We start from the raw sequence: 25,611 nt of genomic DNA, 5'->3' as shown, positions 1-25,611 counted from the left end.
ACACACACACACACACACACACACACACAGCTATTTGTCTGGGGAGAACAAGAGCAGGTGTGAATTACATGAGCACCTGCACACAAACACACAGCAAGGATAGTAAAGCACTGCCACACACACACAAAACAGGATGAGGCAATAATGACTCAACAGCATTAATCAAAAGCAAAAAAAAAAATTAACAAAACTAATTGTGCCACCTTTTTCCGACAGTAACCCAAAGCCACATGATCTTTGGTCTTATCCTAGCAGACTACCAAGGATGAAATTCATTTTTATGAGTTCTGGGGATAGCGATGACCAACAGTAGTTTGAAGAAGAGTGCGCATTTGACATATCAGCTGATATTCTGTAATTGTACATGGCACACAAAAGAAGGAGAATTTAGCCTCAAATAGTTGACCAATGGCAGGTTTATACCAACATACTACATCCATTGAGTCAGACTAGTCTATTAAAGAGTTTTCTCAGGAAGAAAACAGATTTGTGACATTTTGACATGGTGTCATCCATTGCAAGGTTACAAATCTTAAACCCCAAACGGGTGCTATTTGACCAACACTGTGATGTTATTTACACTGAGTGTGAGGGTCTGTGGTGTTTTCACATAGGACTAAAGGGCTGAGCTCTCACCAATTGTTTGTTATTTATTATTCTTTAAAGTATCTCTGGAGTGACAGTAAGGTGAGAAATTCAGTCAAGCCAGCAGCATCAAGATAAAAAGATACTGAAAATGTACAAGTACTGACATGAGGAGTAACAACTTATATTTCTATTACATGATCAGCAAAACCTTTTTGCCCAGCTCTACATCACACAAACTATGCTTTGGTGGATATTGATACAACCAGTTACCCACTATTTAAACATAACAGTGTTAAAGTTTTTAAACGCAGCAAGTCAATGGGGCTTCGCATAACATACATTTCCCAGCACCCTTAGGGGCAAATCTAAAGTACTTTGACCTCATATGCTGCAACCTGCTCTGAGCTGCTTAATTTATAGTGTTTCAAGTGTCTAATGAGGATCAAAGACAGGAAGAGGAAGATTCCTGGGACCCCTGGTGTTCCTTTAATTAAAGCCAAACACTGATCCACTTCAGCACTGTCCAGTCACTGCCCCTCAGCCAGTTGAAGCTCAGCCATGCAAAAAAGTAGGGTCATGAAAAACACTAACTTTTTTTGGTTAGAAAATATTTTGGAGAATTGGAAATCATCTTTAATCCAAAAATATTGAGTAGACACTAAATTCCTGAGAGATTTTGTAAACATTATGCAGTAATATGTTTGCAGTCCATTAGCATTTCTCAAGTTGCTCTTAGCGGCGTTAAATAAGGCTAAAACTAAGCTTTGAGTCAAATCATGTATATTCATATTTGTTCAAACTTTGGTCATTTCGGTTTGCCAGATTTCTTTCTGTTTTGTTTGTTTTAAATGGTCAGAACTCTGTAAAGCTGTATAAATGAAGAGTTCTGCAATCCAACTTCTACAGGGACGTTACATTGAAGCCGATCGTCATGGACACTTTTCAGACACGAAAACTGATTTTAAAACGATTTACAGAACTCTGGTGTGACCATCTGACAAGCAAGCAATGGTCACACCAAGCAAGCGCTGCTCTGCTTTGAATACCAGTCAAGTCAAATGTATTCAAATAACAACATCCACATGTTTTTTCCAAACCACAGCTTTCCAGCTGCGTCTAGCTTTAAAGATTTGAATACATAAAACAAAAAAGAAAATGTTGAGAAATATGTGTGAGTATGGAAAAAGCTCTGCACTTAATCCGCAGGGTTAAACATTTTGTTTATACCGGGAAATCTTAGTGAATGAAAAGTACAGAACATGTTGAAAGTTTAAGGTTGTTCAAGGACTCGTCTGCCATCTGGGGAATAATTTGTGTTTGACTCTCCTCAGGAGTTAGGTAATATCATTAATGCCCTCTCTATGTGCTCAATACGAGACGTGCTTAAAGTTGGTTAGACGTATATTTAGTGACTGAACAGAGACAAGCTGACACTTTGATGTCGGCTTTTTTGCAAATTTGCAAATTAACGAGACACAACGTGTTCACAGAGCAGTTTTGCAGCTGAAGAAATGTGTTTCTCTACTGGAGACAGGCTGTTTCCTCTTGCAACAAGTCTAAGAAGTATTAAGACAGTGTCACAAGTTTCAGATGCTCCTCAGTTACAATTAAACAAATAAAAACACTCAATGGCATCATGTAGGAGTAACTCAAAATGAAATGGAGTCGAGAATTACTGGCCTGATGTAGTCTGACCACGACGAGGGTTTAACGTTACTTCAGGACAATCAATGCAAAGCTACAAAGCTCAGTCCAGATGGTCTGACCGGAGGATTAAGATCAATTTATGTAGCATGTTGAAACAATCTGCCTTTGACAGGCATGTTAGGTCTTCTACAGGAGTCTGTCCAATTAAACTGAGCATAATCTTCTTTTGCTTAAAGACTAATGGTAAAGTGATGTTTAACTTGGTTAGAGCATGCATGTGTGGTTGTGCCAGGCTCCTTTCTGGAGCTCATTCTTGTGTAGACAGAAAATATCAGGTTACATATTCTATTGCAGCTGGTTAAACTGGAAAGTGATAGAAGGAGGGCATATTTCATGTGGAAGTTAGACAAATAAAATCCCATATCTACCACTCAAAAGTTAAATATCTGTCTGGCTTTGCGATCTCACCTAAGACAGAGTCCTAGGTTTCAAAAAACAGACACCAGAGAAGTTGTCATTTCTGAAACAAACACAAACCTATTTTCCTCAAACAGCATGTTCTTCAGAACTGTAACTGCCTTACATGACAGCAAGATGTGTAACGTCTTTGTGAAGGGCTTAAAGTTAATAACTTAACAGGACTTTACATGTGTTTTTACATTCTAGCTTGCGCAATTTTTTTTCGTACATTACATGACTGCCTTTTTAAGGTCCTCACTCAGTCAGCTCATGCAGTATGGCATGAAAATGAGCTCGCAAAGACTTTCACAAACGGTCAGCTATTTAGCCTTTAACCTTCTGTTTCTACCTAAATTATCATGTGAAAACAGTTATTTTTGAAAAAATACTTTTCTACTGCCAAAAGCAATGTTTTCCATCCTTTGATCATCCTTTTAGCCAGGTACATGTCTGGCTATTATTCGAGTTTAATTATGAGGCCTGTAAGTTCACTGGACCCAAAACAATAATCCTTACAGTTTTGCGAGAGTATTTGTATCTAAAACATGATCACTCAAAATAATGGAGCACAGAAGTGAATAATCAGTTGGGGAACACATGAGAAATGTTGGCACCTGTGGCACATAATAATGGTTTAAGGGTACTCAAGTGAGAATTCAACCAAAAAAATCTTGAAGACAAAAGCTGACAGTAGACATTCTTTATCCACTCTCTGTGTGGGGAGAAGAGAGAGAGAGATGAGACAGGCTCTGAACAACAAAAGGAAGAAAAGAAAAAAAAGAAAAAGAGCAAAACAGCCAGAAAGTGTGTCATGTCCGCTCTGTATAGCTGACTGTAAAGTAAAGCCAAGGAGCTGGCTTGTGTCTGCAGGGAACATGTCTGTTCTGGGACAAGGGTACTCTCAACTCTCCCAGTCTGTGTCTCTGAGGGGTTTTGCTGCAGCCTAGAGACACAGCAGGCTAATTGACGATTGCTGGGCTTTGTTTGGTCTTGGCAGGACTCTCAGCAATGCTGACTTCATGTTGCCAACGGACAGATGGCCTGTCACGGTACTGAATGGCCAGCAGAAGCTCCAGACCGACTCTACATACACGAGTCAGCGTCTCTCTGATCTCAGCGACCGCATTAGTTGCTGGGTACGAAATGATAGTCCTGACAGAGTATCTTCAACAGACAGATGACAGCTTCTGCACATTATAGCAGCCTCAGAAAACCATCCTCAACGGTTGTAAACAACAATAAAACAAAAGTCCAAAACCTCACTGTCAAACTGTTCAGTCTTAAACATACCAGCTGGTGTGTGTGTGTGTGTGTGTGTGTGTGTGTGTGTGTGTGTGTGTGTGTGTGTGTGTGTGTGTGTGTGTGTGTGTGTATCTATCTATCTATCTATATACATACACACATATATACATACACACACACCAGCTGGTTTTGAAGAGGACTGCGAAGTGGACTCACATGTGTGGACTGAGTTCATAGAAGTTCCTGTTGCGATACTCCTCCACTTTGTCTGGTGTGTAGATGGGCAGGGACCTGTAGGGGTTCATGGAGATCACCACACTGCCAATGTATGTCTGGAGGGGAGAAGGAGAACATGTAAACAGTCAGTGTGAATCCACGCGGTATTTTGTCTGTTTCAACCCTTCTGTCCATCTGGACTTTTTGAATTGTATTTATGCTGCAACAAAAATACCCAAAATTCCATATAAAATTAAAATCTTTTAAAACTATGCATTTAGTTTGTGCACTTTTCTCTCCAAAAATATTGTAGCATCAGTTAGTTACATAATATGTGATTCAAATGCAAAATGTCAAACATACAAGTTTTTAATAAATAAATAAAAATGTCAAACACAAATCACAGTTTTCTCAGTTTCACGTTTACATAAAATAACACCTTTATGTAACATTCAAACAGGTCCTGTTCGGCAAATAACACTTGTCAGATATATTTCTGAAAGTGAATACAACCAGCCATCATCTTTATCATCCTCCTACGCACAAGACAGAGTCCTGATAACACTTTTCAAGCATCAACCTGAAACATTTCCTTTGCTCTCCATGGTAATGGCTGTTGCATAAGCCACTCTGACAAGAGTGGAGCATGGCCTTCCCCGTGGCAACACCACAACCTCCCACAGCCTCTCGTTCAATAGCACACCAGAGGCAGAATGAAGCCTTTTCAAGTGCAGAGGATGGGTACAAAGGGAAAGAGTGGGAGCAATGTAAACAAAGTATCACATGTTGATGAGGGACTCACTTGACCAAAAAGAAGAAAAAGCACAAAAAAGTCCCATTATAAGTGGAAAAAAACAGACTTTTTTTTAAAGCCTCTGCAGATCATCACAAAAATCCCAACTTGCAAAAGACTTCACGATTATTTAATGGTTCCTCAAACAGATCATAAAATTGATGTGAAGATCATTATGGAAGTCGGGAAACAGCTTTGAATCGAGAGCTATCAAACTAAATCCAGAACAAACTATTAAATACAAATATCCAACGAGGGAAAAACATTTTGATTCCAGATGTGATTTTCTTTTAGATTCAAAAAAAGGAAAAAGGGCTTTGATCTGATTGGGTGAAAACTCAGTGTCTATGTATTGCTATTGCCGTTTCATTCCTGCTGCCATGCCTGCTATTAGCATCACGATGCTCTCTTTTCACATGGGGCGTTTGTGGGCAATCTTTTGATCTCACAGGAGCGTCATCTCCATCTGCAGAGACCAACAATGCACACAGCCACATGCTCCTGTATATTTTCTTTCTTTTGCATTTCTTAAGCTATACTGTCCTGCTTGTTATAAAACTCCATCTGTTCAGACACTGAAATTACAGCAGATTGGATGTCAAATAACAAGATGTTCAAGAAATCTGTAAGAATCCAGAGATGTGAAGGAAAAGAAGTTTTCCCACACCACCCCTCTTGGGGCACAGACCACCAACAAGGGGGTTTCCAATTCTCTAAATCCTGAGCAAGGAAAAGAAGACGTTAAACCTAATTACGCTACTCAAAATCTAGAGTTGGTGGTTAAAAAAGGACCGTCATGAACTTAGAAAAACCCTGACATTCTCAATAATTTATTTTTGCTTAGCCAGGCACAAGATGTAGGGCAACGGTTAACGGGGTGATTTTCAGTCTCTTTGATTTTCCACACAGTTATTGGATACATGATGTGCTGTCCCGCTGAGAGACAAAGCCATGTTTCTTCTGCTGCGAGCTGTCATATGATAGTGTGGTGTTGGGGGGGATGGGGCCATTTGTAAGGAATGATGCCACATGAGGGAAAATACATTCACATGCAAGGATTGTACACCACAGATTTATTGGATAAGTATAGGCTGCAGTGCTGTTCCTGGTCATCACTCTTGAGGTGCAGCTTATGCTACCAAAAAGCTTCCATTACTTTACTTTTACTTCACATGCACATCTGTGCTAAACTAAAAAGGTAAAATACGAAATATTAAGATTTTGCACCAGCGGGGTGAAAATATCTCTTGGAAGATGGTGCAGTATATTGCATAAATAATTTAAGCGTGTTTAACTGGATCCTCACCATTTAGGTCAGCACCACACAGGCAAGAAAAAAAGCTCTGAGCTTATGGTTTAGGACCGAAAAATTGAGGGCATCTGAAATGTGAAAACATCCATTCCTCTACAAGATGTGGGCTGCTTCTCAACAAAATGTCTTGCACGTCACTGAGGCGGTCATCGCTGTATGAGGTGACATCATCCCTTGAGCGCTGAGCCCTGTGAGCCGGCAGCAGCCGGAGCAGAACTGTAATCATCTTGGTTGACGTCTCAGAGCAGCCGACCTGCCCAAGCGGCAGAATCATGGAGTTCCACAGCACAAAAGCCTACAACCAATTGTCTGAAGCAGGGTTGATGGTTCAACAACACCCCCCCCCCCCCCCCCCCCCCGGTCTTCATCCAGACAGCCAGGCCCTCTGGGCTTCTGAGCTCTGGATTTCATGCCTCATTTGAAGGCACCATCTACATTCCTCTGTGGTTTGATTCATTGATTGGTTGGCAACTGTGGTTTCTGTTTCTTTACCACTGCTGTAACCAAGACTGAAATAAGTGAGGGACAGAAGTAACAATAGAGTAAAGGAAAGTATCTGCGTTTTTTCTTCTGAGAAGCCTTCTGTAGCGGTCTTTAGAGGCAGGAACGGACAGAAGAGAGGAACACAACGGTGCTGTTACACTGTGACTGACCTAGAATGGAGGTATGTTAATAAAATGGCAAACTTACGTAGATCTCATTGTGGTCAAAGCGGTTCTTCAGGTTCTCAAGAAATGAGTCTTCTGAAAGGGGCTCTAGGAGGACCATGTCACCCACCCCGATCATGTTGTCTAACAGCGACGTCTTCACCTCCATCTTGGCTGCAGGTGTCGCCCCCTGCACAGAAATACAGAAGAAAGAAAGGCATACGTTTTATAATCTAAAAAGGCACCTTGTGGAGTTTGTTTGCAATGTGTTTAGGAGTGGAGTCCTTGTTTTGCTTGTTCTGTGCACGTGAGGCACATGTCCAAACAGACCTTTCTCTTAGCTTCAAGCAAAAGACAAAAATGATGAGTTGGCAAAACCACAAAGAACAAAACGGCACTCAAGAAAGAAAATGGATGTAAAACATTGCACAAGTATTTAATATAAATCAGCTTTGCATACTTTTTGTGTGGAAGAAAATGCACTTTGCGCATTTGTTAGCCCACGTGGACACAATGCAACATTGTATGTTTTAGCAATGTCTCAGTTACACCTGTTAGGCCACCATTTTGTCTTATGTTGTCCAATATTTGTGAGGTCTCCAGCAAAGTTTTTAAGAGGCATTCTCTGATTAGAAAACAAACTGTCCTAAACTTAGCCAATCCAAATAAACTCTGGAGTGGACATGTTTGTAGAGCAGCGGTTGGCCCCCCAGAGGTGGAGCACAGCCTTTTGATTGGCTGTTCAATCTTGTTCTCCAGTGGCATGCGAGAATGTCCCATAGGAAATTACATAACCAGGGAACTTTGCCCTTGAATTCTGGGTGTCTGCTCAGCTGGAATCTGCTCCCGTTTCAGGGCTTCTTGTAAATCAAAGGAAACGGCCCCCCATAACAGTAAACTGCTCCATAGGTTTCTTTTTTTTTCTTTTTTCTTTTTTCTCACCACCACTTGCTTGTTGCAGCACTATAATATCTGGGGCCATTAAAGGATCTGGGTTGGAGTGCACCATGACAAAGACACTGCTAGGGGTGGCAGTTTTTAGTCCAGTGTTGCTGCCCATCTCCTTTGGGGCGGTAATCCAGACGCTATAGAGCAGGAGATAAAAGGGGGGCCTGGGAAACATTCAGGGCCTTGACATGGGGCTTTGCTACTCCAAAATCCTAGTGTCTGCTGTTGTGACAGTCTGTCCATACACGGCCGGTAGATGAGGCCATGTAGTCATCTATTGTCCACTGCTCTTGTACAACGGATATCTCTTTTTGCAAAGCCAGAAAGCGGGAATTTGGCACATATTTATAATGCATTCTGATGTTTAAGACATCAGTTGCAATGAATAAAGCAGTGATGAGAGTGGCAATTAGAAGCATTAGTCAGTCTCTCTGTAAAAACATATTTCCCTCCACAGATCTGACAAATATCTGATACAACATGCCGAGGTTTGGGGACTGAACAACTGCATCAGAGGACCAATATAGGATCAGAAACGATTGGTGGACAGCTGGAGCAGAATGACAAAGAGCTCCAACATTTCAACATAAAACCCTGACTTTGCTCTCGAGGCAAAGCCCTCTCTCAGCTGTCAAACCAACTTTTAACAGCAACTTAAGAACAGCATGACGTTCTGGGAAAAAAATGAATGCCCTGTGAAGTCTTCCACTTCACTTTTTCCCCGGCTTCTCTTCCCCCCGCAGGGCACAATGTTATTGGCCCATAAAGATGATGCCCGGCTCTTACTACTAGGCAGGAGTCAATTTCCAAAACCACTCACTCTCACACTCAGCATGAGGACACAACTTTTTAAAAGCTTGGCCGAGATATGAGGAGGAATGTTGCAAAAATGATTTATGTTCATGAGCAACCAGGATATTTTAAATGTCTCTAATGAAGTCTACAGCTTGATCCTGACTGTACTAAGCAGGAGGGGGAGGGGGGGATAAATTATTTGCTTACTTGTCAACTCTCAGTCCACTGAGGTTGGTTACTTTGTTCCCACTAAATATGCTGCAGTGTGTCAGCCTTGTGGCATTGTGCCAAAACACTCCCGGTGCTGGTTCATGTCTACCAGCTGCTTTGGTCGTCTGCGATGCTTTTTAAAATCAAGTTATTTCCTTTTGACGTCGCTGCTAATTTCTCTGGAGGGATGAAGCAGCAATCACCCGCTCTGTGATCTCACTCCACATGTTATCTTTCTGTTATTCTCCACAGTACTGAGCATTAACAGTTTTAGCATTGTTAAGATTTATCCGTTTCCTTTCAATTCACTCATTCATGTCATATCTATGGTCTGATATCTACAACATATTCTGTACAGTATGTAAATCAAAATCACGCTCACAAATACTCAAAACTCTTATTTAATTACCGACTATCTGGAGCATCAGATAATATTTGTGCTAGCCTCAACAATCAATATTAGACAAACCAATCACTACAAACAAATACTCCGCTACTGTAAACCAACTGCCCATTTCCATTGACAGAAAGTGTGCACTGGAAGTGATGAATCTCATCCCTGGTGTTAACAAACAAGTGTTTAGAGGACATACAGTCTGCTCCACCTTTGTGCAAACAGATGCTGAAGCCTCTCGCTGACCCAGGGGCGAACGCTGCTGCTACTCTGACCAAAAACATACGGCATCTGTCTGCATCCTGGACACACTCATCTCCTCTGCTGATAACCCACTACCCCAGATTTGGAACTGGCTTCCAGGCAGCCAGTGACACAATCCAATTAATAAGAGTTGCTGCCTGCTGCTAAATGTTGCACTGGATCCAAAGAGGGAGAATGAGGGGAAAATGTGACAGCCTTGATTAAACTCAGGGGATTATCCTCACAGCTGAGTGGCAGAGAGATGAGGGATATAACCTATGTGGTGCATGGTGGCCAATCTTAACACTGATTTTTGTGGTTTGTCTGACGTGAAGGACAAAAACAAGTATCTGTTATTTTGATTTTTAGTCAAAATAATATATCCTCATATATGATGATGATATTTATCAATCTCTCTGAACGCATTACATTTCGCATGTTTAGGCGGTAAGCAAATGTGGATCAAATGTGCCCGCATGATTCAGCTGCTATTAATGTCGAATCTAGATCTTGTGAATCAGTGATTTAGGCAGATTTTGGGTCAGATGCCCTCATCTGGGATGGGTTCATGTCACGAGTGCGCTCTCCAAAACCTGACTGGCACAGAGCCCGTGAGCGGCAGATGGTCGTGATTTATACATCTCTTAAATTTGGCACGTTAATTGCTGACCTCATGCTCCTAGAAAAATGCATCGTTAACACTATTAGATCTGACTGAAGACTTTACCGGATTTTGCATCAATTGCAAAAACATAGGTGCGTATAAAAGCAAAATTGGAAAAGTGATTCCCTAATAATTCCAGGATTTTTTTTTCTTTTACAAGAACTTCCTTGAACAACTCTCTATTACTCATCGTCAGCTATCAGCAATATACATTTTAAGTGAACCATCCATGTCACTCACCCAGCCTTCTTTGAACTCACACAACATGATGGAAAGATCCACCCTGAATGTCATGAGAGCGTCACTGCCGAGTTACTATTCTGGTTCTATTTGAAATAAAGTACAAGTCAGAGAATTAAATTTTCAATCGAAATTTGATCCATAATTCCCACTGATTAAAGTGCAGTATCCAGTGGGAGCAGTATTTAGTTGCTCGACAGAAAAATGAAACGTCAATGAGAGATTTAAAGTCTGGCAGTGATGGGCGGGCAGGAGCTGGGATTTCAGTGCATGTCACAGCAATACGAGGAGACATGCTTTGCTCCATGCCTCTGACATTGACCTAGATTTTGCAGGCAGATCAAGCTAAGGGGCAAACATGGAAAACACCATTAAATGTACATATATTATTTACAGGGCCTAGACAGCAGCCACGTGGGGTTTTGTTTTTCTGTCTTTTAGTGAGGATAAAAGTCAAAGCAAAGGTCAACAGCCGTGGAGGCAAGCACTCACATGGATGCAAAACACATACGGGAAGTAGTAAAAATACTAAAATTGGAGCCAATGAACCGGCTGTTTCTTGTTGGGATTCATGTACTCAATTTTAAAAACTGTAGCTCAGAAGGGTATGCTATTTTCATCATGATGAACAAAGCAAGCTTGAGACCTATAATGAAATACAGTCTGTGAGAAAGCAATTGCGAGAGCAACGCCGAGACCCAGAGAGTGATGTCTGCCGTCATTCTGCCTTGGGAGCGGCTGTTTGAGAATGCGGTGTTGTCGATGTGCAAACAAATGATAATAAACTCTATTACGTGGTTTAATACTCTATAAATGTCCCGCAGATCAGTCTGGCCTTGTCGCGGGGCAGAAGAGTCACAACATCACAAGCTGCTGGCAATGACGGAGATTAAAGCCGTCCCTAATGGAGCAGCAGCGGGCCATGGAGATGTGCCAAAGAGCATGGTGGGGCAGCGCAGACAGAACAGAGGTTTAGAGGAGCAAGAGAGCAAGCAGCTGCCTGGAGAGTGACCTGGAATAAAGAGTCTTCAACACCACTCCAGGTGCAGATCTGCGAGAGTGCGTATGTGCGAGCAAAAGTCTGGCGCACACAAACACTGGCAGTCACTCCACTTAAAAAGACTGAACAAACTGAAAACACGTTTTGTTTTCAACACCTTGTAGGAAAACAACAGCTTTCTATCAAAAACCTGCTAACCTGATAACTCGGTCACAAGGAAAAAGATCACACAAACGTCACCTCCTTAGCTCAGTATGCGAGTTGTCATGCCACACAAGCATCCAGGCTAGTTAAACAGAAACCCGTGTTATCCAAACAAACACCGCTCTTTATTTACAATACAGCTCAGCTGCAGGTGGACATCAAAACTAGTAGACTTGCAAAACATGATGCCCGCATGTGGCACTCAAGATGACGAAACCACAACGAATCCACCGAGCTTGTGAAATCTGGAGGAGTCAGCTTTTTAGTATGAGCAAATAAGGTCATGCAGGATCACAAAATAATCCTGGTAATGTCACAAGAGACATTTCCGGGGTTTTTTGCCTGGGCTTCTAACGGATTTGAAGTAGTCGAGCTAACCTGCTACATGGCTGTCATATTACGAATATTGTGGGGTTATTTATAGTGGCGGCCATTGTCAATCAAATATGATCAAAACTCATGTCAGAGTCCTGATGAAGGAGATTGGCTGAGTTTTTTAAGTGTTACAAAGAAGCTTAGTTTACTTTGTCATGAACACATATGATTTCAAGAAACACTTTAAGTTAGAAGGTAAAGAAATCTAACCTTTTTCTTTGTTTTTCACTCTTCAGCACTGGTTATGTGTCCCAAGAAGTCTTTTACGCATACTTACTTCTCTTAGTACTGCTAGAATCAAGAGTGATTTGTACGTGATGGATTGACCGAGTTAAAGCTATGAACCTTTACAACTCATTTCAGCTTGCATCACAGAAGCTTAGTTTGTACTCAGGGAACAAAATCATGCTTGAATTTGTCTGCACAATCAGCAGACAAACGATTAGAGAAGTAAAAGATCCGAACCCTGGCAGGTCCTGGATTATTTGGGTCAGACCTCTCATTCACTACACTGTTGCTGCTGGACTGGACACTTGGACCCCGATGGTGGGATTTCTTTGGGCTGTCAGGGTGGAGTTTTTCCATAAATAAGACTGTTCCTAAGGGCTTTGTCTTTTTTAAAGTTGATGTGATCTACTCTCTTTTTTTTTTCTTGATCATCTGGATTCATATTTGTTGAACTTCAGCTAGCAGTCACACTCCGTCTGGCTCGGTTTTATACAAGTGAATGGAGAAAGCAGCTGTACTGGACTTAACAAAGCAGTGCGAGAAACCTAAATGTACAGCCTTATTACTCAGGCTCCTCAGGGAGGCAAAGGAAGTAAAGTTTAAACAGTGAAGTTGAACTACTGGAAAATGTTTTGAGTCAAACCAGCATGAGAAAAAGTTCTTTGTTAGGACAGTAACATGTGTGAGTTTTACCCTTTCAGCTCCAAGGTAATGTTGAGGTATTGGGGGAAGAAAAAAAAAAAATCATGATCTGCTTTATCACAATGTTGATGAGGTGCTGAACTGGAAATGGAACCACTCGGAGGACTTTTAATGCTTTCTGGCTTCAGAATATCCTCCTGTAAAAGAGGTGGCTAAAGGCCTGGCTCCAGTCAGTGGAGCTGCACATGTGCGCTCCGGTCTATCCCCGTTGACGGCGGACTAACACAAGCCGCACGCCTCACTACACTGAGGGCCAGGAAAGTGCAAACACTATTTATCACCATGGCACTGGATGAAGTGCCACTTTGGACCTCTATACGCCCTGCATTAGACCCCAGCTGCTCACCCAGCAGTATTCACGTGGAGGCTTTAGGCACATTTTAAAATAGTGTTGTAACTTAAATCCACGCTGCCCATCAAGCTCACGCCGAGTGGAGCTCCAAGAGCAGCCAACAGTCCGACCCGAGCTAAATGGTTGTTAACTTTTTCCAGGAGTCTCTCCGCAGCTCTGAAGGCTTCTACCTTCTCACAGTCATCTTACATCACTGTTTGTTTGATCAGTGTGGGTAATAAAGTTCCCATCTGGTTTCCCGACTGGAGAATCCGTCCAAAAGAGGAGGGACATAATTGTGGAAAACCACAAAGGGAAAGACACAAACCATTTTTTATTTTTTTTTGCAGTTAAAAGGTCTTATCTGAACCTCTTGGGACTTTAAGTTCACCCATGGAATTAGAAGTTGAAAAGAAGGATTGAAGGACTTAAACATAGTAACTATTTTCCATCAAAGCTTAATGACACAGCAACTGTGGACTGATGTTGGTGAAGCATGAATATTTTCAGAAGTTAAAATGTATAAAAAACTGCTGTTTTCAGTTAGAGAATGCCGACCAAGGTAGTTCATTGACAGTTCTTGTAGTATTCCATTGTGAATCGACCATTTCTTTTCCAATGCCTTAAGGACTTTTACATATTACAGTGTGATACGTTTTTAGTTTTTCAAAAGCTGCTACAGTTTTTCTTCATATGAAAAAGGTATTTCTCTTTTTCTATGAGTTCCAGGCTGGATCCCAGAGGACACCCTTGCTGAAAGTAAGCAGGTCAGCTTTGTCGAGGAAGGGGGGAACGGTGGGATGTTTCTCAGAGGTGAATAGTTGTATTCATGCAGCCCATGCTGAGCAGTAATTTATTCCAGTCAGCTACATTAAAGATTTCTTACAAAAAAAAAAAAAGGGGCGTAGGGGAGAGAAAACCCACCTTCAGTCAGTTTATCCACCATTTAAGCCGACATTGATCTTTTTCTCTGTACGCCATAAATCCAGGTATATCCATAGATCATAGTGAAGATAATGTATGGACATGCTGTAATTTTAATGAAAAAAAAAAAAGAATATTGCCTGTTTTACTTTAAATGATCCCCAGAGTTCAGTGTTTCATTTACCCCCCCCCCCCCCGCATAAGTGATTAAAACTCCCCTTCCCCACAGGCAGCTCCACATTCACACTGATTTGTTCTGTGCCGTTCACAAGTTCACTGTGATGACAGCAGCATCTGAAAAGACTGAACTCTGGGGGTGAGTTTGAGAGTTGACAGACCGTCTTGTGAGTCGAGGTCTGCAGCGGTTCGACTATCCAGGACTTACAAAGTCGGTTGTAGCCCTCAGATGTGGGACAATTAGCGACTAGTTTTCATGCACATTGTTGAATGAGCCTCGGTTTGGATCAGTGAAGAAGACAATCAGCGAAACTAAACAGAGCTCTAACAGTTTCCAAACCAGTATCATTCACTCACAAAGAAAAAGGGAAGATAGACAAAAAAAAAAAAAAAAAAAAAAACCCAACCCCCTCCTGGACGAAGTGAGGAGGGAGGAATGAATGAGTTGGGAGGCAGACGACCTGAAGACAATGAAAAGTTAACTTTTTTGAAGAGTTGCAACAGTGTAACAAAACAAAAAACAAAAAGCATCGCAGTTGTTACTTTTCCATCTCGTAAACAAACAGCAGAAAGATATCCAACTTGCCTCTTTATCGCTGAAGAGGTGCTCCCGCTCGTCCTAAATCCACACTGCTGGCAAAAAAAAATAAGTATGATCCCGGGGTGATTCTCCAAGTTTGGAGTGGCTCCTGAAGCCCTTCCCGGCTGCCTTCAGCTGAACTCGGGAGTGCTGCGCTGGATGAGACTCAAACGAGGCTCTCATCCGGATCCCAGCGCTTTGAATGGAGCTCTGGATGGACGAGAGCGCAGGGTCTACCGGGCGTAGGGAGTGGCTGGAGCGGCGTCTCTGGGCTAGTCCAGAGTACCCTAATCACCTACAGTGCGGGGGGGGGGGGTTGTGATGCCTTCACGTGTTGTCTGAAAAAAGTAGTAAAGATGCCACTTGTGCCAAGTCAAACTAGACAAAGGAGTTTTATTACAGTCTCGGAATGACCTGCAGGCTTGACTCAATCTTGCCTCTCTCTACTTTTTTAACCAGTTTTAAATCAAACTTAACTGCAGTTTTCACCACAAAGTGTTCTTGCCACATTTTGTCACACTGTTTCTTACTTCTTCTGTGATTCTCAGACATTAATTGCCCCCTCCTGTGTGTTTCCTATTTTATTTTAAGTATGAAGGCCCTACGTGACCTGCACTTCAATGTCAGGTCACAATTGGAAAAGAGAGTTTATTTCAACAGTTTTATTTTTTACCTGGTTGAGTAACGGTTAAATGAAAAATAGAAATAAATCAATGATGAAGGTATGAAGAAGCAATGGAATGATATTGGAGGATATGATAAAGTAGGCTGTAATGTTTGAAAATATGATATAGGCAATACTATGAAATAAAGGACTTATTCGATTTGAATGAGCATTTTATTTAACCAAACGTGTTTAAAGAGGTTCCTAGAAGGAAGTTAGAATTTACGAGGCGAATTGAAACGCAGCATTAAAATTTTTCCCTTCATCTATAGACAGATAGACAAGCCGGCCCAACAGCACAATACCCCCCTCCTGTGTCTTAATTCTACATAGCAACGATGTGTTGACGATCGTTTAATGACATTACGTCTGGGTCAGTTTAGTTTTAATAGTGATGGATTAAAACCGGTTCCTGTTCGTCAGGGAACTCTTGGCAAGTGAACATTTTTCTTTGCATCGAGTTACAGATTTAAGGGAAGTTGTTTTACAAGGATTGGGGTGGGATCCGGCTTTCAGACTGCAGATGGATCTTATAGGTCTGCATCTGGACCTCATTAAACTATTTCACACTGTCAATAATGTCTTCTTTTTTTAACCACTTGAGTTGCACAACAGACTTGGAGAGTTGCACTCCAAACATGCGACCCAAATACCTGGCGTTAGTGCGCATGCGTTGCGACGCCAATAATTCCCTCCTCCCGGAAACGGATTGTACCGGAGCGCAAGCTGAACTAGTGTTTCCTTTCACGCGCTGTTTTTGTTTAAAAAGAAGATTTCGGTGAGTTTCTGAATGTTATTCACGTCGTGTGACCGAGCGTTGGCCACGTGTGTGAGCTCCATGTGGGCGCAGCGTCGGGTAAATAAAGGGAGCTTAAACGGACTGTGGTTAGCTCGATAGCACTAGCTGTCAGAAGTCAGAAATCACGAGTCCCCCCTCTTAACTATTACAAGAAGTACCATTGATGCTGGTCACACTGATTTATCCTCAGCTCGTAACCTCCTCCTACTTGCGTACCAGCCCGGGATGTAATGGGTGTAGCTAATAATGTGTGTCTTATTTAACGTTGCTGTCTATTGTGTCTTCGGGGTTGTGCATGATTTGTGGATGATTAATGCAGATTTAAACGGGGGATGGATGGAGACGAACAGCTGGAGCTCGATGGATTCATTCCCATTGTTGGTTCCTAATCCTGATCTTATTTCCTTTGTCTCCCAGAGAGTCTTTTATGAGTAATCAAAGGCAGCAGAAGCCTACGCTAACAGGCCAGCGTTTCAAAACTCGAAAAAGAGGTGAGAGACTCCCACAGAAATACACAGTGGTACTGTACGTACTCAGGTCCTAGTACTTATACCACACTGGGAAAATACTCCACTACAAATGCATGTCCCGCATTCAATTCAAAATCTGATTTAAGCATTTAAATAGTATCAGCAAAATGTACCCAAAGTATTAAAAGTAAATTTTATAATAATAATAATAACTTTATTTGTATGACACTTGTGTAAACTCCAGTTATGAAGTGCTTCACATAAAATAAACCATTAAACCAAAACAACAAGGGAACTATAACAAGCCTTAACAACTCAGATCGTATAAAACAACCATAAAAACAAATTAAAACGGGGTATAAAAGAGTTGTTTACTAAAATCATGTACACACTGTGCAGTAAATACTCCCTGTTAGTGTTTTACTATTATATCTGATGGTTTTGAATTCATGTTATGGGTCAACTGATGTGCATTTTAGTGCTGTAGTTTCTTAAGGCTGTGCTTATTTGAACTACTTTATGTCGTCCGCTATTAATTGATCTACAGTCATGCATCATGTTCCACAAATTCATCATAGTATTGTTTCTTTTCTGTAAGAGCCACGCATCTCTTAACAAGTCAACACGTTTTCTCTTTTACACCAATTCCAAGTTAGTTTTAATACATCAGTTTATAAGGAAAAGAGCAAATTCAAAATCACCAACTTTGGAGATTTGTGGTTTTGACTGGACAGAAAGGTTTTTAAACAAATGCGGTGGAGTAAAAACTACAATATTCGCCTCTGAAATTTAGTGATGTAGAAGCATATAGTTTCGTAAAATGGAAATACTCGAGTACAGAACAAATGCGTACTTGAGTAAATGTTGAGAGTTGCATTCTGCCATTTGAAATTAGTTATTTTGTTTTGTTGATTTTTCAACAAAGGATCCACAAAGACTTGATTGTCCTCCAGCTTTTCATAGCGCTGACCTTTCTATCCAGCACCGCAAACGATCACAGATGTGAATTATGAAGAAAACGCTGCCTATTCGTTCACTGACTAAATATCTTAACACGTCTTGATAGCTGAAAAACTGTTGGGTGGCAAATAATTATACATAAAGAGGTGTTGTTTTTTTTTCCACTGCCGCGCGCACACACAGCTGCTGTGGTAATTCCGAAACAAAGATTCACAAAAGAGAAGTTGTCTTTCTCGTGTGTACCGAAATGTCACAGTCGGACTGGACAATAAGACGCCGAGTGGACTCACTTGTCCTATCGCCTTTTCACAAGGATAACACTATCACACAATCTATCATACATGTGAAAATATTCGAATTTGTGCATATCTGGTTGGAATCCGATCATAGGCCGTGCAGTTGGTCTCGACAGGCAAAACACGAGATCTGAGTTTTATAGATCCATCTCAAATTGCATTTGCATGTGGTTCGAAATACAATTCAAAGTGCATTTTGTGCAAATATGTTTGGCTCTGACTGCTCTGTTGAATTTCAGGTCTGTTTTCTTTTTTTAATGTCTGTGATTTTTCTCGGCCCGTAAAGTTCAAAGGTTCACCACACACCCATACAGGAAACATGCTGGTTTACTGTTTGGAGAGATGCAGTCACAGCTGGTCTGTCCGGACCACACTCCTTGCTGGACAGTGACACCGGCGGTGACAGCTGCATGAAATAAAACCGAAGCAGCAAGCCTCCCCCTGTCTGTGACGCTGTCTCATTATTTTTGTAAAAACCTGCGCCGCGGCTCCCAAGTTGCCATGTGGTAAATAAGAAAGCCCATTTCATTACCCTATATTTTGATTTATGTCAACTATACTCTGGGACGCAGTGTCATTGCTATTGAAACCAGTGCGGGTAAGAGCGAATATGAGGATTGTCACATGGACACGCACGTTGGATTTGATCGCTTGTAAATATATAATGCGGACAGTCAATCGGGAAGATTGGACTCCGATCAGATATGCAAGTAATCTGATTTGGACTGACAGTATAACCACGCCAACAGTAATCTAATTTGGATTTGGAAGAGAATAAGTATAAATGCTTGTGAACCGAGTATGAGTTTGGAAATGTCTGTCAGCGTTTGTGGCAGGGATAAAACTCCAGCTTTTTTTTCTGTCTTTCCAACAGATGAAAAGGAGAGATTTGACCCATCCCAATTTCAGGAAAGCATCGTACAAGGTCTGAACCAAACTGGCACTGATTTGGAGGCTGTCGCGAAGTTCCTCGATGCCTCTGGTGCCAAGCTCGACTACCGCCGCTATGCCGAGACCCTGTTCGACATCCTGGTGGCCGGTGGAATGCTCGGTGAGTGGCGGGACTCTTTACTTGTTGTGCGCCTTTACAAAAAGCTTTTTAATAGGAGCATTATAGTTCGGATTACGATTATAATTTGTTTTGCCTTGTTTTTTTTTATTGTAATGCAGGTTTAATGTCTTCTAAGTATCTTATTTTTAATGTATTCCATGCCTCTGTAAAGCACTTTGAATGGCCTCGTGTCTGAATGCTGCTCTATAAGCAAACTCGCCTTCCTTTGCCTCTCTAGTTGTTTACCTGCAACTGTACCTGCAGTTGTGTATAAACTTTGATGAATAGCTACCTCAATTGAAGCATAAATAGAATTGAGAACGTGCTTATTTTCAGCCCCAGGAGGGACTCTGTCAGATGACGTGACCCGCACAGAGTTCTGTCTCTTCAAAGCACAAGAGGACATGGAGACCATGCAGGCTTACGCACAGGTGGGTGCCGTTTTCAGTGAGTACCAGATCACATCAGCTCTGTCCGGCTTTATTCGCCCCAGCCCTGCAATGCTTTAATCCTGTTAAAACCACGTAAAGCCCTTTGGAACATTTCTTCGAAAAGTGCTGCATAAATAAAGTTGTGAGTTGTTATTTTATTCCCGCTCAGTTCACACCGTTGTCGCCGCAAAGTTAAAAATCAATTTCTTGACGTTGGGTCCAATAACAAACTGTTTTGTCTTTCTCGTAGGTATTTAACAAGCTCATCAGGCGCTACAAATACTTGGAGAAGGGATTTGAGGAGGAGATCAAAAAGGTCTGCTGATGTTTATGGCACATTACCAGGAATTCATGACCATTTAATTCTGAAGCTAAATGTAACAAAAAAAACAATGTCGGACTCGATTCAGCCTACAGGATTGTGTTTGTATGTTTACTCTTTGGCAGCTGCTGCTGTTTCTCAAGGGCTTCTCGGAGTCTGAGCGCAACAAGCTGGCCATGCTAACAGGAATTCTGCTGGCCAATGGCAATATCTCCGCATCCATTCTCGGCAGCCTCTTCAATGAGAACCTGGTCAAAGAAGGTACTCGGGTTTTATGCCTTGTTGGTGTGCGTAGTTGTCTTTCTGTTTCAAAACATTTATGAAACATTTTAAGGATATTATTGCAAATAAAACTTCCTCACGACAGACTAAACGCCTTGCAGTTATTAGACTATAAGTAGCAGCAGGATGGTCAAACATGGAAAAAAAAGAGTTCATAGGTTTCAATTTCATCAAACACTATGGATAAACCATCGATGCCTACAGTCATGCCTGTCATCAGCGCCTTAGAACAATTCATTAAGATTTTAAAATGCCGTTTATATCTCCGGCTATATCAGTCATAAAATAAGAATTAAAAGACATTTAATCAAGTGAACGTATTTTAAACGGTGTTCGTCTTCCATTTGAGTTGATGGCAAATGTAATGTGTCTAATGACGCCATCTTGTTTTGCTTCAGTTAATTACTTGCCTGGAGCCAATCACACACACACTTACCTCCATTACTGCAGTTTTCTGAAAGATAGGTGTGGGAGGCATTATCCCGTGCAATTCAACGACGAGAGCATTTTAAATGAACATTTGGGGAAATCTCCATAAACAACTGGAGCTGTTGGTTGTCGCAAAACGTGATTCCCAAAACAGATAATGCAAACTGGTGTGTGGCTGTGACATCAGGGGACCCTCAAATGGCAAATGATAAACGTATAGTTCAAACAATACTGTAATTTTGAGGCTGTATTGACATTTTAGGGTTGGGTTTTTTTTGGTATCTGAAAATGATTTTTCGAAACTTTCCCCAAACATATTTTTGGCTTGTCTCTGCTGCAACAGCTTTATTTTATTACTTACTTGCCAGTGTATGCTCAGGTACCAGGTATCTACATTGCAGCAGAAAAAAACCATCCATGTTTTATGCCCACATAAACACGAGATAATCAGTGACCAGTTTGCATTTGTAATCCACAAAAAAAACAAAAAAAAAACAAACAAACCTGGTGATGCTGCAGCAACAGCATTCTGAAAAGACAAAACAAACCCAAGCTATCACTTGTGTAAATAAACGGTCCCGTTGCTTGCTACGATTATGAACCGATAAGTTCTGGGAAAAAGATGCAGATGGTGCTGTGAAGTTTCGCTGTACTTCAACTGGGCGTTGTCAGCCAATTGTCTTCCGCTTGCGACAGAGGAAAAGATTGGCCACAAACACCACAGCTGATGGAAATCCTCACGTAATCCAACAAGCGCCCGGTGGTTGCCATTTGGCCCCTCAGCAGACGCGATCGAAGAGAGGGATCTGTTGTCTATTTCGCATTTTCAAACATTTCCAGTCATTCAAATGGAGTTTACTGTATTTTTTTTTTTTTTTTTCGCGATGTAGATGCATATTTAATACACCTTTAATCCAAAGTCCCCGACTTTTTCCCCCGTGGCATTGTTCCAGGTAAAAGCGGTGGAGTCGTGTTTACCAGTGTATCACTCGGGCTTACCTTTATCCTGGCAGGCCTGTTGCTAACAGCTGACTACTACTTCTGTGCATTTGTTCAGGTGTTTCGGCATGCTTCGCTGTGAAACTCTTCAAATCCTGGCTTTCGGAAAAGGACATCGGCTCGGTTGCTGCCAGTCTCCGAAAGGTTGGCATGGACAACAGGCTCATGGTGAGAACGACCTCTGAAACGCAAAATCTCTACGAGGCTTCGGTGAAGCACCGTTTCCCACGGCAGACAGGCTCAACAGTCTTTAAATACGACCGTTAGATCAAAAAATATAATTAATAATAATCTGCATTCAGTGCTCAGCCGCTTAATGAACAAAGGGCTCTTGATTGCTGACGTGAGCTTGTCTGGCCGAACGGAGCCGGCTTCAGTAATTGACTGTGATTTAAAAACAAAAACAACATTTTCAGGAGCTGTTTCCTGCCAACAAGCGCAGTTGCGAGCACTTCTCAAAGTACTTCACAGACGCCGGGCTCAAGGAGCTTTCGGACTTCGCCAGAAACCAGCAGTCCATAGGTGCTCGCAAGGAGCTGCAGAAGGAGCTTCAGGATCAGATGTCACGTGGGGATCCCCTCAAAGATGTAAGTGCTGTTAGTTTTTTTGCCTTCTTTTTTTTTTTTTTTTTTTTTTTTTTCAATTAACCAACCAAGTTCCTTTTTTTGTTGTTGTTGCTGCACCCCACTGAGGGTAGCACTTAAGATTGCTTTCTTCTCGGCCTCCGCCTCGCTTTTGTCTTGAGGAGTCGGGGGGGGGGGGGCGAATTCGGATGCAGTGGGTCAATGACAAGTTTCAGAAATCCACTCAACCCGAACGCGTTATCTACGCGGCTCAGACAACCTCGTGCAGCGCTCGCTTGGCTTTCGGGTTTTTGTCTGCGTTGTCAATAACGTGTGTTCCACGTCCGGGTTCGGGTCTTGCAGATCATCGTCTACCTCCGGGAGGAAATCAAGAAGAACAACATCTCCGAGCAGACGATGATTGGACTAATTTGGTCCAGCGTAATGAGCTCCGTGGAGTGGAACAAGAAGGAGGAGCTCGTCACAGAACAAGCCATCAAACTCTTAAAGGTGACACTTCCGCCGCCGCTCCTTTTTCTCCGTGGCAGTTATGACAAGCGCGCGTGCGAAAAGGAGATCTAAAGAAACGTACGGATGCCGCTCTTAAATTGTGCCTCCCGAGATGTTTCGGCACCCGTGCTTGCTGCAGTCTTTGAACTTAGCCGGGAAGATAATTGATTTACTCGCCCAAAGCCACTCCACCAGCAAAGTTGAAGTAATGCAAGAAATCGGAGCGATATCCTCCAGCTCCCCTCCCGCCTCTTGCGTGAAACTTTTTTTTTTATCATTTCTGATCTCTAATTTTCCCTGTTTTACATTCGCAGCAATACAGCCCGCTGTTGAAGGCTTTTACCTCCCAGGGCCTCTCTGAACTGACTCTGCTGCTGAAGATCCAGGAATACTGTTATGACAACATCCATTTCATGAAGGCTTTCCAGAAAATTGTTGTGCTGCTCTACAAAGGTGAGTGCATGACGCCCAAAAAAAAACTTTCCATTTTCATGATTTTCTTTTTTCTTTTGGGAGGAGGGGGAGTTGTTATATGGTGGGAAGCTATGTAGGCATGTTTGAATGATGCCAGATGGCCTGAGATTACAGCCAAAAGTTTGTCTTGATTGATGTCATCAACCTGCCTGGCGACAATTGTTTTTCAAGCACCTGCGGATGCATCTGTGCTGTTGGCGTTAAGTTGAATAGATTTTTTTTATTTTTTTTATTTTTTTTCTTGTTTCTTAATGTTTCCTTATTCTTTTTCTCTTTGTCCTTTTTTTTTAAGCGGACGTCTTGAGCGAGGAGGCGATTCTGAAGTGGTACAACGAAGCTCATCTAGCCAAAGGAAAGAGTGTTTTCATCGAACAGATGAAAAAGTTTGTTGAGTGGCTCAAGAACGCAGAGGAAGGTAAGGCGCCGCCCCCTCTCGGCTCTTTTCTGCCCGTGTCGGCCCGTGTTTAAAGCGGGGCACAGGATTGCGCCGTGTCTCGTTTTTGCTGAATAAAAGATGGATGCAACTCATTTGTCTCCTCTATTCAGTGTCTGGCTTTTGTGTTGAAATGACAACGGTAATAATGGTCAGCGTGAATATATATTTGAGCACACTCGTGACTGATGTTTCCTTTCTTCCAGAGTCCGAGTCCGAGGAAGAGGAGGCGGACTGAGGACCTCCACAGCTACAGCAAACCATCAGAATTTGTTGAAGAAGTCTGTCTAGTCTAGTCTTCATTTTTTTTTTAAATTTATTTATTTTTTTATCTACCTCCTCATATGTAGTTCAACTGTAATGGAAGGGCTTTAATATTATTTTTCCACAAGCTTTTTGTCTAATTCAATACTTGTTCTCTTCTTTATATTCCTTCAGGAGCTAGTCACAGTGCCACATTTAGCTAAATAGACTGAAACATCTTTCATGTAACAAAGCAGAGCTGTTTTTTTTTTTTTTTTTTTTTTTTTTTTTTGGAAAGATAGTTCCCTTTTAAAAATTAGCCAGTTTGAGGGCATATTTCACAGCTATTGTATTTAGTCATGGAACTCTTATCAGCCAGAGGTCCATCTGTATAGCCACGATACGCAGGTCCGCTGAAAGGCAAACTGTTTTTGTAACCTCATTTTACATCTCTTCTGGTTACAACTTATTGCCAGTTTTTTTTTCGATTCTGTCTCCATTGGTGATGGAGCAGTGCCATTTAAACAGCGACGGTTATGGTGGCAATGCCCCCCCCCCACCCTCCTCTCCCCCTCCACCCCAAAATGAACTTTTTTTTTTTTTTCATTTTTTTTTCATACATCTTATGTAACAGAAACATGCGAGCTTTGTCGGGTTTCCACCCCCCACCCCCCACCCCACCTTAATCAGACATTTGAAAAATAAATGGAAAGTAATGCTTTTCATTACTGCTGTGTTTATTTATGCAGTGTGAACATACTGAAGCATATATTATGAGACTGGCGGACACTTTGTGGGAGCTAATGGAGATCCAGAAAATGGAGCAATCAACACCAGCGAGCTAATGGGGATCCGAAAATAAAGCCTAAATAATGTATATGCTGCCGAACGAACACAAGGAAAAGGTCCCCGTGTAGGACCCCCCCCCCCCCCCCCCCCAAAAAAAAAAAAAAAAAAAAAAATTCCTGAATTCACTTGAAATATTTGCCACTGGTTTGATCCATTCTTGCTTTACCTAATCGTGCAATCAAGACCGGCTGCTCGGCACGCGTGACCTGAGGTGCAAAACTACGATCTCAAGTCACTTCGCTGCTATTCCCACTTTAAATGGTAATTACGGTTCAGTCAAGCATTGCAAAGATGGGAGTAAGATGGTGATTCAAGAAGTTATATATATATATATATTAAAAAAAAAATAAAGGCCCCTGACACGTCCGTTAGGACAAGTCTGAATAACGGGAGTACTTTTGTTTTCATTCAATCAGGATTTGGTGTGCACATGTAACGCCTCTTCTGGCCACCGGTGTTAAAAGTGTTAGCTTTCGGATACCTGTTTTCTTTACGCGCATAGATCTGGGTGAAGCGGGACAATTGTGTCTCACGGTGGAAAAGATCCGTTCATGCATGCCCGAGCATCTGTATGCGTCTTCCAGATTAAAATTTCTCACACTGGAGCGTCTCTCACACTGACAGTTAATCCGGGCCTTGCAATATGCTTGAGCAGGTTTTTGGTAAGAAGTGCAACATGCAAGTCAGGAGAAAGTTGAATGAAGAACAATCCCCCCCACCCCACACACACACACACACACACACACACACACACACACTACATATAGTCCAAGTGACAAAAAGGAAAACCATACAGCACCAGGCGGAGCCCCTGAAGCTTTTTTTTTTTTTTTTATCAACTGTGATAATACGTTTCACTCGGTACCAACAGATGGCAGTAAGTCCTTAAGAGATGCTTCCTTCTATTAATGCCTTCT

At 41.9% G+C, this 25,611-nt stretch overlaps 2 protein-coding genes across 3 annotated transcripts in view; one reads left to right on the top strand and one right to left on the bottom strand.

Annotated features, from left to right (window-relative positions):
- myo1b (myosin IB) overlaps positions 1-15,179 on the bottom strand; it is a 58,218-nt gene extending 43,039 nt beyond the window's left edge. The window contains exons 1-3 of one of the 2 annotated variants that reach the window (XM_069154747.1): positions 14,926-15,179; positions 6,948-7,094; positions 4,153-4,268 (exon numbers count right to left, since the gene is read on the bottom strand). In XM_069154747.1, coding sequence (XP_069010848.1) covers positions 4,153-4,268; positions 6,948-7,073 — 242 coding nt within the window. In that variant the 5' untranslated portion in view covers positions 7,074-7,094; positions 14,926-15,179. The remainder of the gene's footprint in view (positions 1-4,152; positions 4,269-6,947; positions 7,095-14,925) is intronic. The other variant, XM_069154746.1, reaches the window with a different exon arrangement.
- Positions 15,180-16,276: 1,097 nt separating this feature from the next.
- LOC138201335 (eIF5-mimic protein 2-A-like) lies at positions 16,277-24,570 on the top strand. The gene is made up of 12 exons (XM_069154745.1): positions 16,277-16,361; positions 16,800-16,873; positions 18,983-19,159; positions 19,496-19,590; positions 19,841-19,906; positions 20,038-20,173; positions 21,681-21,790; positions 22,039-22,209; positions 22,549-22,695; positions 23,010-23,148; positions 23,462-23,584; positions 23,809-24,570. Exons 2-12 carry the CDS (start codon positions 16,810-16,812, stop codon positions 23,838-23,840), a joined length of 1,260 nt encoding a protein of 419 aa, XP_069010846.1. The 5' UTR covers positions 16,277-16,361; positions 16,800-16,809; the 3' UTR covers positions 23,841-24,570.
- The last annotated feature ends 1,041 nt before the right edge of the window (positions 24,571-25,611 follow it).

The sequence above is a fragment of the Embiotoca jacksoni genome, unplaced genomic scaffold (assembly GCF_022577435.1).
Source record: "Embiotoca jacksoni isolate LCO1_2020_lvr unplaced genomic scaffold, fEmbJac1.0.p SCAF_2, whole genome shotgun sequence".
NCBI classification, from domain to species: Eukaryota; Metazoa; Chordata; class Actinopteri; family Embiotocidae; genus Embiotoca; species Embiotoca jacksoni.
This window is presented reverse-complemented; position numbering and strand designations above follow the sequence as displayed.